The sequence below is a fragment of the Eurytemora carolleeae genome, unplaced genomic scaffold (genome assembly GCF_000591075.1).
Source record: "Eurytemora carolleeae unplaced genomic scaffold, Eaff_2.0 scaffold751, whole genome shotgun sequence".
Lineage (NCBI taxonomy): Eukaryota > Metazoa > Arthropoda > Copepoda > Calanoida > Temoridae > Eurytemora > Eurytemora carolleeae.
Window position 1 is genome coordinate 49,384 of NW_019396819.1, and position 15,747 is coordinate 65,130.

The following is a 15,747-nucleotide window of genomic DNA, read 5'->3' on the forward strand; positions in this document are numbered from 1 at the left end:
ATTACGGAACATGAATATCAATAGAGAAGTTACTACTCCCAGTGATATGAAAATAATTATGAATCAACATTGTGCCGTTCTTAAACTCGTTCATCTTTGATATATCAACAGATATATCAAGATCCTCAGGTGTTTTAGTCTCGTTTTTATTTTGACCAATAGAGGTGAGGGGACTTGTGGAAGATGAGAATGAATCAGTGGAAAAAGAAGAAGAAGGAAAAGATGAAGATGAAACGGTTGTTGAAGAGGAAGAAGAAGGAGAAGATGATGATAAAACGGTTGTTGAAGAAGAAGATGATGATGAAGATGAAGAAAATGATAATAATTCTGTGGTTAATGATGAGACTGTGGTTTCTTCGGAAGCTATTGAAGACGAGTTTATTGAAGAAGCAGCTGTTGATTCCTCTGTAAAAGATGGCTCTGACGAATTATTTGTAGCAGCTAAATTTTGGGACGAAGAATTGGACATGGTCGAAAGGGGGCCAGGTAAACTGGTGGAATCAACCTTAACTGTTGTTGTTTCTTCGGCGTTAGCTGTTGTTGAAATGGTTTGTTCGGCATTAACTGTTGTTGAGTTGGTTTGTTCGGTATTAACTGTTGTTGAGTTGGTTTGTTCGGCATTAACTGTTGTTGAGTTGGTTCTGTTGTTGAGTTGGTTTGTTCGGCATTAACTGTTGTTGAGTTGGTTTGTTCGGCATTAACTGTTGTTGAGTTGGTTTGTTCGGCATTAACTGTTGTTGAATTGGTTTGCTCGGCATTAACTGTTGTTGAATTGGTTTGTTCAGCATTAACTGTTGTTGAATTGGCTGTTGTTACTTCTTCATCGATAACTGTTGTTATATCTTCATCTGTTATTATTGTTATCTCTTCGTCTACTATTGTTGTTGTTTCTTCGTCAATAATTGTTGTTATATCGTCGTCAGCTATTGTTGTTTCTTCGTCGATGATCGTAGTTGTTTCTTCATCTGCTATTGTTGTTTCTTGACCTTTGTTTTGATCTGTTGTGTTCTCTACACCTGGAGAAGGAGAAGTCTCAGATATTTCTCCGGTTCCGGGTTTAGCTTCTCCAACTTCCCTTGTGCTAACTATCTCCCGCCAACTAAGATTATATAAGGATCATTAATAAAATCAGAATCAGATCAAAAAATTAACATAAATAAGATTATGTAAAATAGTAATAACAAGAACAATAAACCAGAAAACAACAAGAACAATAAATCAGAAAACAACAAGAACAAGAATAGGAGCAAGAACAAGAACAGAACAAAGTAAAACCAATAACAAGAACCAGAAAAAAAACAAGAACAGGACAAAAAAAGATCATTAAAATTTAAAAAACAAACACTACATCAAAAAAATAAATATCAAGAATATAAAAAACTTTTTAGAGCGCTTCGCGCACATCTCCTATTTCAATTGTGAACATTTTCTATTTGTATACATTGTAAAACAAAAACAAAAAAGTTAGCGGATCTTGTTAAAAAATATCCTGGATTTTCAAAATTTAATCAAAATCCAATTTTGTTGGAGGCAAATTTTTGAAATTTTGATCATTTATAAACCTTCCCTACATCATTTTGATCATCTATAAACCTACACAAAATTTGGGCCAGGTAGATTCAGCCACTTTGACGTTTATTGGACACAAACAAACTAACAAACAGACAGACAAGCAAATTATATATATATATATATAATATAGATGAAACAAAAACAAAAACATGAAAAACAATAAGAAATGAAGACACACTTACCTTAGAAAAACATTATCAATGGCGAGGAAGTTTTGCCCCTGTGAGTTTGCTGCAAAGACGACCAACAGGTTCGGTATCATGGAGACTGTCTTCATGGTGAACCTATACCGCTTCCAGGTGCCGAGGTTCATGGCCGGGTCCAGGCGGAACACCTCCAGACCATCAGTATTCTCCGGCTGCAGGAGAAGGGTCAGCTCAATATTAGAGTTTGTGTCGTCTAAACAAAAATCTGATTTTTTTTCGTTTTTTCAGTGAATCGATTTTAATAGAAAAAATTTAGTTTCCCGGGAAAATCGACCAAGTACGGGTAAACGGCGGGAGTAACTATATGAGTCAACTGGGCAATGCTAGGTTACCAAGCTATACCCAAAAGTTTATCTTTACTTTTGAATAAAAACAGTAAAATTCAACTAAATATTGTAAAAATCTTTAATTTTTTTTAATAATTTATATTTCTATAATAATACTTACTCATGCTGATTGCAATTGAGAACTCTATCTCTAATTGACTGTTCTCGGCAATATCAACTTTTCTACTCAGGAACCCAGCCTTAAACAAAACCAGATGTTTGACAAAGGAATTGAATCTTTGCCTCAAACTCAAATGTTCAAATATTAATATCTTTGCAATTTGATGGCTTACACATTTGAAATTTCAAACTTAGATTATTTAATCTTAAATAAATCATAGCTTAAAATATCCAATGTCTACAATATTGGGTCACAAGGATATAGGGATTAAACAATCAGAGTTTGTGGCCAAGACTCAATCCCTTCCTGAACATTTACACTTTGTGAGCATCTATATAATTTAAATAGTAATCTCTGTTTGGATGTCCGATCATAACTCAATAACCAATTTGCCTTAAATTTTGATTGGGGAACTCGGTAGGACCACGGGCATGGTCTTAGCTTGGTTTAGAAATTCTAAATTTGTGGGAATTCACATCTTTATAGAATATTTTAGTTCCCATGCAAAGCTGGGTCCCCAAGCTAGTCCCTAACAAAGCAACTAATTACTTGCCTCAAATTCTAATGTTCTAATCTTGATATCTTTGTAACCTTATGTTGCATATAAAAAAATTTATAAAAAATTCTGCATAATATAATTATTAACAATTAAAAATGCCAAGGTATACATCCACAAGTTGCAAAGATGTACCAGTACGTGGGGATTAGTAAATTAGAGTTTGAGGTGAGTGCTTGAAACGAGGCTGTTGGCGGCGTGCAGCATTTAAAGATAAACAAAAAACATTTTTTTCGATTTCAGATTTTTTTGTTTTAGCTTTTCAAGCTCTTTTTATGCAATTAATGTTTTAATGCCAACAAAACTTGTTTTGCATAGGAAAAATGAATTTGGCATTTGAGGAAAAGGTCAGAAAACAAAATTCATTTACTAATATTTGAATGAAGCAAAAGAACATGGAACTCATTCTTTAAAAAAAGGTGATTCTATGCAAAGGAATTGAGTCTTTGCCACAAACTCTGATTTTCTAATCACTATATATTTGGAACCAAATGTTGCATACCTTAGACATTTCAAACTATGAATTATGTTAGATCAAATAATCTGAGTTTGAAATGTCAAAGGTTTACAACATCGGGTTCTAAAGATATTGAGGTTTAAATATTTGATTTTGTTCCAAAAAGACTCAATTCCTTTTGGCATTTTAACAATTTGAGTTTTAAAGAAGAACTTAAATAGATACATACGTCTAAAATAATCACTTCTAGATGGAAAACGTGAAGTATTTTTTATATCTTTTATTCAAATTAATTTATCCCCTCTCGAACAAAATAATTCTACGTATTTTTAACAAAGGAACTGAACACAAACTCTTACTTCCCAATCCTTATATCTTCGCAACCTGTTGGCGTAGATTAGAATATGATTTCTACAAGATCTAATATTAAAAGTTTAAAAAGTATCTAAGAGAAGGATTCGAAAAGTTGAGTTTGTGCTCTGTTCTTTTTCCCAAAACACTACTGAACCTGATCCTGCAATATCCCAATTCTTTGTCCGTTCTGGCCTGGATTGCTTACTCCGCCAATTTCTAAATTAAAAAGTTTTTCTTTTTTCCCTTCTGACTTCAGGAGGATTTAGATCACTTACTCGCAAAAATACTAAATAATAATATTTCCCAAAATAGTAATTAAATTAAAGAAGGGTAGTCTGATTCACACTTGTAACATTGTTCACAAATAGGCATACAAGTATTATTGATTGATTGATTTCAACAAATAATATGATTTAGGTATATGAAGGCAAGGATAGGATAGACCAATTGGATTATAAGAAGGAGAAGGATAGGATATCGAGCAAGGATATAAGAATTGGAGAAGAATAGGTCAGAGCATGGATATAAGAAGGAGAAGGATGAGTTAGAGCAAGGATTATAAGTAGGAGAAGGATTGGCTAGAGCATGAATATAAGAAGGAGAAGGATAAGATAGAGCTAGAATACAAGAAGACGAAGGATAGGATAGAGAAAAGATATAAGAAGGAGACGGATAGGATAGAGCAAGGATACAAGAAGGTGAAGGTTAGGATAGAGCAAGGATATAAGAAGGAGAAGGATAGGGTAGAGCAAGGATATAAGAAGAAGAAGAATAGGATAGAGCAAGGATATAAGAAGAAGAAGGATAGATTAGAGCAACGATATAAGAAGGAGAAGGATAGGATAGAGCAATGATATAAGAAGGAGAAAGATAGGATAGAGCAAGGATATAAGAAGAAGAGAGATAGGATAGAGCAAGGTTATAAGAAGGAGAAGGATAGGGTAGAGCAAGGTTATAAGAAGGAGAAGGATAGGGTAGAGCAAGGTTATAAGAAGGAGAAGGATAGGGTAGAGCAAGGTTATAAGAAGGAGAAGGATAGGGTAAAGCTAAGGTTATAAGAAGGAGAAGGATAGGGTAGAGCAAGGTTATAAGAAGGAGAAGGATAGGGTAGAGCAAGGTTATAAGAAGGAGAAGGATAGGGTAAAGCTAGGATATAAGAAGTAGAAGGATCGGTAAGAGCAAGGTTATTAGAAGGGGAAGGATAGGAGCTATGACATAAAAAGGAGAAAAATAGGGTAGAGCATTTAACTGCAAAGATTATAAGAAGAAGAGGCTTAGGTTAGATCAAGAGTGGAATAAAGATGGTTTTGAGTTGCTCACACAATGTCTTTATCTGCTATCGACATCAGCAGTAATTAGCTATCATAACCACTCTCATTAACACTGCCATTAGAAAAATAGTAAAATAGGGAAGACTAATGCTAAAAATAAACGTCGAATTTTTTCAATACATATATAATCCACATTAAAATCGTACGAGTAATCTTTTCGTCAATAACTTCTTCAGAATAGAGTTTACATTGAATATAAGTTGAAATACTGCTGAATAAAGCTTGAATAGTTATAGAGATTCGGGTAATTAGGTGTTCGGGCATCATTCTCTTTTAAATCAAATTATTTGTTGGAATCTTAATTTACGACATAAATTCTAGATCGTCAATCTTAATAAATAAATTAGTAAATTAATTTCATCCTGTACCACTTTTTATTAATCACGAATGGTCCCTTTTTCACCTGAAATATTTGAAACAGCGAAGTTTTGAATGCTCCAGTTATGAAGAGAATTATCTTCAAAATCCAAATTTGAATTTATGTTCTAAGCAATCCTTTCGTAAAGAATAACGTAAATAATCATCAAATATTTGTGGTAAAATTAAATATATATTTTTAAAATTTTTTTTCTTTTTATAAAGGATTTCCTGATCTAGAGAAACCACGGTCCCAATTGCAGATTTAGATTCCTAAAATCATACATTTTTAAACAGACATTAATTTAATGAAAGTTAAAAATTACTTATATCAAAGTCAAACAGGTTTTTCCTAAATTATAGATTCTTTATTGAACAAATATCTCCTTAAATTATCAATGAATTAAAAAACTGATTTTTCTTAAAACATAAGATTATCTATAACAAAGTTTTAGATTCTAAATTTCATAGATTAATTATGAAATAGACATTGCACAATATATTTACTAAAAAACAGATTATACGTAAACAACTATTTGTAGGCTAATCATTAAAATAGAAATATCATACTTTCCATTAAAAAAGTTTTTTTTGCAATTAAAAACTTGTTCACAAAAGTCATAGGTTAAAAAAATTCACATGAAATAAAAATGCCTGTTAATTTAACTTTACTAAAAGCCTGATTGCGTTCCATCAAAGGTTTACAAATATAAAATCATAAAAAAGTGAATTGCTCAAAAAAATATATTGAGTTTGAATATAAAAACTGAGCTCCATTAGCTTCATGTTTGTCATTTTGTTGATATTGAAACTGCATTACCTGTTTTGGAAGTACATCTTTAGTAGAACTCATCTCATTTAAATCACTCTGTTTGTTCTGTATACCCCCTGCAGTAATCAACTCAAGACCAAACGAATTTCCACATCTTAATAAAGAAATAATTTCAGCCAGATCTACGACATTGGTATCCAAAGATATAGGAATTAGAAAATCAGAGTTTGAAGCAAATACTCAATTTATTTTTTTAAATCACCAAAATGGAATTTTTTAACCTGAAATTGCATTCTTCCAAGGATTCAAAATTGTTTTGATTTCCTCCACAACCTCCATATAGGAACTCAGTGCATAGACTTGACTGAGGATCAAAGTACCAGCGAGATATGCTAGCTCTGAAATATATCATATCTACAATTCACAGTGGAAGGAATTAAGTCCTTGCTCAAAATCAATTTTTTAAATCTCTATATCTTTGCAACCTGATGGCGTAAGCCTTTTTCTATTTGAAACTTGGATTATTTGATCTAACAGAATTCATAGTTTAAAATATCTAAGGTCTTCGATATTGGGTTGCAAGGATATATGAATAAGAAAATCAGAATTTGTGGCAGACTCAAATCAAATAAATTATTAAAGCAGAAAAGCTTGGTTTTTAAATATGATAAATGATAATTAACCTGCGGATCGAAGCATGTTTGGTATCTTATTTACTATATGTACATGTAAATATGAATATAAATATTGAACATATTTTCGCGTATTTCTTCCAAAATAATTGATAATGTGCATACAGTTTTTTCTTTCTCTTACCATTAAACGTTTTGTTTATTCAATCTTATTTTTGTGACTACTATTATATATATATTTTAAACAATGATATTTACCTACAGTTTCCAACTGATCTTGTCTGGTTGCAAACATCAAGTTCTAGTTCTGGCAGTTCATCAAACTCATCATTATCCTCATCATCTGTATCAAGAATTGTTGCATTATTAGCTACACTACTTGCAGCTTCTTCAAATGTAGCAGAGAGATCTTCCTCTGTATCAAGCTCAGTTGCATCATTAGCAACACCACTTCCAGCTTGGTCAAGTGCAGCAGCGTTCTTTTCTTCAAATGTGTTTTCCACAAGGGTATCAATATCTTCAGTTTCTTCAGTATCAATATCTTCAATAAATGTGTTCACTTCAGTATAGCCTTCTTCTGTGTTTAAGTCAACATCAAGATTTCTCTGAAATCAGTTTTTAAGAATTGAGTATAGGGTCCGTATAGGGTAGGAATAGGGTCCGTATAGGGTCTGTATAGGGTCCGTATAGGGTAGGAATAGGGTCCGTATAGGGTCTTATAGGGTCTGTATAGGAACCGGATATGGTAGGAATAGGGTCCGTATAGGGTCTGCATAGGGTCTGTATAGGGTCTGTATAGGGTCCATACACGGTCTGTATAGGGTCGGAATAGGGTCCATATAGTGTAGAAATAGGGTCAAAATAGGGTAGAAATAGGGCCCGAATAGGGTTTGTATGGGGTCCATATACGGTCTGTATAGGGTCCATATAGGATCCGTATAGGGTCCATCTAGGGTCCGTATAGGGTCCCTATAAGGTCTGTATAGGGTAGGATTAGAGTCCCTATGGGGCAGGAATAGGGTTAGGTATCGTTATCATCCGTTTATAAACATTCAGGATTTTTAGGCTTTCAAGAGAACAAAATCGACAACTTCAAATATATTTCAAAACTGTATTCTATAAAAGTTTACAAAATATTTAGCCATTAAGAACTGAAAGATTGATTTTGCTTTGTTCTGTCTTCTATCTCCTGTCAGAGTCTAAATATTGCATAATTTCAAAAATAAAAACTTATAGGAAACAAAAGTTAAGCTACATAAAACTTCTTAAATAGTTGATAGCAATGTTGAAACCACAAATTCTAGAATATCTAAGAAACGGATACTAATGATGCCCAACTCTAAAGTATTGGATTTTTCTAATCATGCTAGTCTAATATATCTAATCATGCTAGTCTAATATATCTATAAATAGAAAGAAAGTAAGAAAGAAGGAGTTAATTTTGCAGCGCAATATGATCGTAGTAGATTGTTTTATTCTTAGAGTTTTTGGTCGCATGACCCTGTATATATATTTTCTTGTCTATTTGTTAGTTTGTTTGTATCTAATAAATGACAAAACGATCGGGCCAAAATTTTGCGTGGGACCTCACATGAACCCGGGGAAGGTGAAAATGGTCATAATGAAAAATGTATCTCGAAAACATTTTGATTTTCGTAAAGTTTTGAAAATCCACGAAAAAATCCGCAAAATTTTTTGTTATTGTTTTAAAATGTATGAACAGAAAATACTCACAAATAGAGCAACAATTAGAAGTTGAAATGGAAGATGGGTGCTAGTAAATGACAAACCTGTTCCTGATTTGAGATACATTGATTCTCACAGGACTCGAGATCACTAAATCTATTCTCATTCCCGTCACAACCTTGAATGGATTAAAGGAATTATAAACGTATTTTAAAGTAACCCTCCATTTATAGAAGAGTATATATTCACAATGCTACCCTAGAAACCTTTGAGTGATCAAGAATAATAGAAATATCTATTTATGTGGTTCATTTGCGGATTTATGCTGCTAAAACAACGGAGAAAAATGGCAGAATTAAACTTTGTTCAAGCTGGAATGATGACTATGAAAGGGTACCGTTGTTAATCTGAAATGTCTCTTGAAATAAAGAGGCAGTTTCATTTAATTAAAGTTGAGATTAAAAAGAACTGATTCTTCGCCTCAAACTCTAATTTCTAATCTGTATACTTTTGCAACTGAAGGTGTACCCCCTGAATTATTAAATGATTACGACATCAGGTTGCAAAGATGTAAAGATTAGACAATTCTAGTTTAAGAAATCCTTTACAGTTTGGATAAGTATTGAATTGACTTTACTAGTTTTGGTCTTAAGTCTTTATATTAGAGTTGATCTATAAGTTTTTATATTAGAGTTGATCTATAAGTTTTTATATTAGAGTTGATCTATAAGTTTTATATTAGAGTTGATCTATAAGTTTTATATTAGAGTTGATCTATAAGTTTTATATTAGAGTTGATCTATAAGTTTTATATTAGAGTTGATCTATAAGTTTTATATTAGAGTTGATCTATAAGTTTTATATTAGAGTTGATCTATAAGTTTTATATTAGAGTTGATCTATAAGTTTTATATTAGAGTTGATCTATAAGTTTTATATTAGAGTTGATCTATAAGTTTTATATTAGANGAAAAAAAATATTTATTTCGCCACTGTTTCCTTGTTTACCTCCGTAAAGAAATATTTCGCATTGTGCTGTTTTGTTGTTAAAGAAATATTGCGGAAGGGCCATCCTGCAGGGACCGATATCTTTAGCAAGCAAACAGGGATTCATCTCCATCGAAAATTCAACCTAGAAAAAATTTAGTTGTTTGATGATTTTTAAAATTTGAATTTTCTTCTGTTATCAATGTGTGTACACGATAAAGGATTTGAGTCTTTGCCACAGACTCAAATTTTCTTATTCATATTTCTTTGTAGTCTGATGTTGTAAACCTTTGATATTTCAGACTTAGATTATTTGATCTCACAGAATTCAAATAATACTTAGGTCTTGGACATTGAGTTGCAAAGATATAGAGATTAGATAATCAGTTGCATTCCTTCAGCCTAGGATAACAGAGCTCTGCTAGAAAGCTCTATGCACTATTTGCAGTTGACGCTGAGAAAGGTGCCTGTACATATGGAGGTAGGGAAGGTCATGAGGCCCCGTACACCGTGCTTAATTAGCTAGCCTTCTTCTTAACTACAGTAGCCACGGTGCGCCGGGGTACTAAGTCAAGAAATAGTATTAACAAAGATCGAAGCCCTTTCTGGAAGGACCATTTCCCTGCTCCCTGAGCAGAGCTGCTAAAAGGGGACAACTCCGCATTCTGCACACTTAATGCGATACACTAATTCCGTTGTACAAGGAAACAGTATAAACATGTGGACAAATGGAGTGATTTTAACGAAACATTCCTAATACGCATCTCCTACAAACCCTTATCCTCATCTCCAACTCTCCTCTTCCTACCATCTAACCTTCTCACAAGCATCGAAAAGCTATTGCTCCCTTGCTGGAAATAGAAACTAACTTGAAGTGCTAGAAGTAATGATCTTGCCAATGCAAGCAGTCAGAATGTTTAGCGCTGAGGCTGCAATTAAAATAAAGCAAAACGGAGTGGGGTACATCTATATATTGAAAGGGGGATCCTGCATAGTCTTATACGAGCGCAAAACAGCGACTCCTAAACATTCTTTTAAAAGCAGCGTTATAAGAGGACGGGCAAAGGGAGGCAAGAAATAGAGAAACTGCGGACGTGCAGATGAATATTTGAAATTATTAACTATGCCTCGTACCATTTTACAAAAATTTTAAAAAATAAGTTATAAATACATTTTTAAAAAGAGATTATGTAATCAGAGTTTGTTGCAAAGACTCAGTTCCTTTTTAGAAATTGAAATAATCTGTTGTTATCACAATCGAATTCTTTTTAAATTCTGAAAATGAGTTTTAGGAAAATACTCAATTCCTTTACTGTATGACTTAAAGTCAAGTTGTTTTCTATTTATAGAATAGAAAACGGCATGTCTGATTCATAATGGTACTCTTAACAGATTTGTTTAATTATGATCTAGATTGAATGAGATATCCTTGATTTATCTTTAACAAATTTTTCTACATGAAATTCAATAAAGGAGTTTTTTTTTTTACTTAATCCCAAAAATAACGCTAAATTTATATAATTTGAATGAAACTAAATGTAACAGGTGCACGGGATTTTGAAACTAGCATTTATTAGATAAATTATAAACAGGATATATGAATCACAGTTTTTTTATATTAATACACAATATGTATAACTTTAAAATGAATAAATTTACATAGATAATGTTCGTCTTCACACTGCAGTATTTATTTAATGTATTTATTTCATAAATCTATCCATACACTTTGCTTGTCTGTTTGTTTGTATCCAATAAACATGGAAACGGCTGAACCGATCAAGCCTAAGTTTTGTGTGGAACTTACATGACCCCAGGGAAAGTTTATGGAGGATCAAAATTTCAAAAAATAGCCTCCAACAATATTCGATGTTATTAAATTTTGAAAATCCACGACATTTTTTATCCGCAAAGCGCCCTGAAAGCCTAGTTAAGCAAAAATCCATAAATCAAGTTTAATCTGTAATTTTTAAAATGTACATTTTTCATAAAAATAACAATACAAGCGTGTTGTGATACAAAGTATACAAGGCCAATTTAATTTTTATATTAAGCGACATTAATATAATATGGACAAGGTTACAGTTTGCATGTTGAATTCGCAAATATGAATTGCAATTTTAATTCGCAATTCTAAGAGGCTTTTGAATAATATCTTATTTCTTATAGTCAGAACGCAATTTTATTTTGAAGATATCTTTTGTTTACTTGAACGTGTACTGCAGATTCGAAGAGATATATAGGTAAAATCTGTACTTCTAGTCAGGATTTTCGTTTATATTTTCTCAAAATTCCATTTTTAAAGAAAACACGTCAATATAAAGTAAATTACACGGAAGATTAAATTCTCATATATTTCCAATCATAACTCCATTAAATGAAGAGCTATTATGAAGAACACAAATGTTTTGAATTTCTAATATGTCACCGAAGAAATATACTTGTCTTGTAAAATCAAAACTAGAATGGTAAAAACTCATTCATTTAACTAATTGTTATTCCATTTCAAGATAGGAAACTACGATATCTTCGTCATTGTAACTCAGGTAAAGGTTGTGAATCGAGCCTATATCTCTGTACAGTGTACATATTTACTAGAAAATTATGTTCAAAAATGGGTTCAAAGAACTGTAAACGTAATTTCCAGTGACCCAGCACTATTTAAATATTAAATTATAATCGATTCACAACTGTACTGTACCCTGTACTAAACTGTACCCTGTACTGTACTGTATCCTGTACTGTAACCTGTCCTGTACTTTACCCTTACTGTACTGTACCCTGTACTAAACTGTACCCTGTACTGTACTGTATCCTGTACTGTAACCTGTCCTGTACTTTACCCTTACTGTACTGTACCCTGTACTGTACCGTACCCTGTACAAATTATCTGAGCAACGTATAATGATGAAGGTTTCGTCATTTTTTAATTCTGTAAATAACGTTCTTTGTCTCAATTTCTTAAAATCTACAAGTTACTTTTAAAGATAAACTACAATTAGAATGTATCGATTTTTAGATAGCAATCAAGGATATTTTCATTGCTTTTGTTCGGAAGATGGTCTAAAGGGTACTCTTGTTAATCTGGCATGCCCATCTTTTTTAATGGAATGCCCCTTAAAGTTACGGTGAAGGGCCCTTTAAGAAAAGATTCACCCACTTTAAACCTGAATGATCTTTTCTAAGTCTAACCTGAGAACTCCAATCCTGGTTTCTTGCAGGTCTATCCCAGGGTAGAGCTTCAAGTAGAAACGGAGAGAGAAGTAGGACGGATACGTGTATCAAATTCATCCCGGAGTAGTGTTGTACGTTCATCCCGGAGATATCAACTGGAGCCGGAGTAAACCTTGGAACGGAAACTAGTAATTATTCTCTTTATATACGTATATATGTATTATTATACACGAGCTACATGCGTTCTTTTGTTTTCAAATATCCTATATTTTAAACACATGAAAACTACGATTAAAGGTCGGAAATATTAAATACACAATTAACTTTCAAATTTCAGTTTTAATGATATGAAAATCTAAATTATTGTATTTTTGCTCTTCATTCCAAAACACCCTACGTATACTTCATTAAAATTAAGCTTTATGTCTAGGTCATAGTATTAATAATCATTCATTCTTTTAACTGAAAACGGATACAGAGTGAAAAAATAGGGATTAGCGCTGTTTTACATATCAATATTTTTTCTGCAAAGTTTAGTTTATTTCAATAATTTTGCAACCTAAACCTGTTGTAAATGCCGTACTCTCATAACTTCGTCCAGAACTGTATCAATACAGGCACAAACTCAGCTCATATGTTTCAACGAGGACTAGCTATCAATGTAAACACAGACACAAGCTCTCAATCGATCAATGCCAAACCAATGGGCACAATCTCAGTTCATATGTTTCAACGAGAATTAGCTATCAATGCCAACACGGAAACAAGCTCTCAATGGATCAATGCCAAACCAATGGACACAATCTCAGCTCATATGTTTCAACGAGAATTAGCTATCAATGCCAACACGGAAACAAGCTCTTAATGGATCATTGCCAAACCAATGGGCACAATCTCAGTTCATATGTTTCAACGAGAATTAGCTATCAATGCCAACACGGAAACAAGCTCTTAATGGATCAATGCCAAACCAATGGGCACAATCTCAGTTCATATGTTTCAACGAGGACAAGCTATCAATGTAAACACGGACACAAGCTCTTAATCGATCAATGCTAAACAAATGGGTACGATCTTGACCCATATGCTTCAACGAGGACTAGCTATCAATGTAAACACGGACACAAGCTCTCAATGGATCAATGCTAAACCAAAGAGCACAATATTGACTCATATGTTTCAACGAGAATTAGCTATCAATGCCAACACGGACACAAGCTCTCAATGGATCAATGCCAAACCAATGGGCACAATCTCAACTCATATGTTACAACGAGGACTAGCTATCAATGTAAACACGGAAACAAGCTCTTAATCGATCAATGCTAAACCAATGGGCACGATCTCAGCTCATATGTTTCAACGAGGACTAGCTATCAATGTAAACACGGAAACAAGCTCTTAATCGATCAATGCTAAACCAATGGGCACGATCTCAACTCATATGTTACAACGAGGACTAGCTATCAATGTCCACAAGGACACAAGCTCTCAATTATTGGATCAATGCCAAACCAATGGGCACAATCTCAACTCATATGTTTCAACGAGGACTAGCTAGCAATGCCAACACGGAAACAAGCTCTCAATGGATCAATGCTAAACCAATGGGCACGATCTCAACTCATATGTTACAACAAGGATCGACTAGCTATCAATGTAAACACGGAAACAAGCTCTTAATGGATCAATACCAAACCAATGGGCACAATCTCAGTTCATATGTTTCAACTAGAATTAGCTATCAATGCCAACACGGAAACAAGCTCTCAATGGATCAATGCCAAACCAATGGGCACAATCTCAGCTCATATGTTTTAACAAGGACCAAATTACTCCTATCACCGTAATCAAAGCGGAGTCTATGCTGACTAATGTGTATTTACAAAATATCTTACATGTATTCACAATATATGCGCAGATATATATATCGTAGTTAAGCTAATCACAATACGTGGCTAGTCTAGTGGCATTACAAGTTTTGCGTATTTGAGGATTAGCGCAGTTAGATTTACAAGACAATGTACAACGCAATTTATCTTGGAATGGTTAAAACTGTAAATCACGCACATTTTTTTTAACTAACAACATTTATTCTAAAAAACAGCAAAACGTTTGTTTAAAAAAATAAATTTCTCATACTTAATTTTTGAGATTTTGGAGCTGTTTTTTAAAATTTCCTTACTTTTTTGTAGGATTTTAGTAGTTTTAATTTATAGCCTTTTGGTCAATTATATATAATAAATTAGCTTTTTGCTCATGAGGAAACTATTGATGTCTTTATAACATGACAAAAAAACAAAACTCCAATATAAGTCCTTATTACTTCAATGGGCCTAACAGCAATCTCACTCAAAAACCTGGATTTTACGCGTTGCTAAACTTGTTAACTAAAATGTGTAAAGCTCAGCCGTCTTAAAACATTTGTTTTTTTTTACTGTGCAATCTTAACAGCAATGTGCATCTTTTTATGAAAAACAATTTAAAGGTCGCATCATTTGGTGAAGCAAGAGGAGTTGGATACCCTAGTGGAGAACATAATCTAAAAAATCGAAATTATTTTTCTTCAAAATTCTATTTTTTTAATTCGAAATATATATTTGTTTGTATATATGTTAGCTATAGATGGCCAAACGGCTGGATCGAATGGGCTGAAATTTGTTGAGGGAACCCATGGGTGCCCAGGGAGTGATATAATTTAAAAAAATTTGACATTTTTTTTTCAAACAAGCAAATTTTTTTTTAAATATTTAAAAAAAAATATCCACGGGCACTTAAGCCAGTATCTAATAATTTTAGAATAAAATATCATTTGTAGTTTTTGACCCCTCCAACTGACCCTGCCTATCCCTGGGCTGTGTGTGGGTTCTGGAATGGTGTATGCAGATTAATTTAGAATTTGCACGCCGCATCTTTATTTAATAGGTTTAAATCAATTCTAATTAAATCCAGGTATACCTTCTACAGCAGTTCCATAGCACTTCATATTCATACATGCCAGGGAGATAGATAGATAAATAGATAGATAGATAGATATATAGATAGATAGATCGATAGATAGATACGCAACAGCAATTAACTTTCCTTGCCTTATTACCTTGGATAGATAGATGAATATATTGAGATAGAGAGAAAGACATGGAGACAGAGAGAAAGATAGTTAGAGACTTAAAGTTAGAGATAAACGAGATAAAAGAGGTAAAAGGGACAATCATA

The 15,747-nt window shown here is 33.0% G+C and overlaps 1 protein-coding gene across 1 annotated transcript; it reads right to left on the reverse strand.

The window, feature by feature from the left end:
* Window positions 1-441: 441 nt before the first annotated feature.
* LOC111709022 (uncharacterized) lies at window positions 442-15,517 on the reverse strand. Its single transcript, XM_023482589.1, has 13 exons — window positions 15,490-15,517; window positions 12,550-12,716; window positions 9,379-9,502; window positions 8,475-8,548; window positions 6,943-7,289; window positions 6,334-6,450; window positions 6,101-6,206; window positions 5,512-5,553; window positions 5,327-5,408; window positions 3,747-3,808; window positions 2,226-2,304; window positions 1,755-1,971; window positions 442-1,099 (listed from the first exon to the last, which is right to left on the reverse strand). The coding sequence occupies exons 1-13, from the start codon at window positions 15,515-15,517 to the stop codon at window positions 442-444; spliced, it is 2,103 nt and encodes a 700-aa protein (XP_023338357.1).
* Window positions 15,518-15,747: the final 230 nt, after the last annotated feature.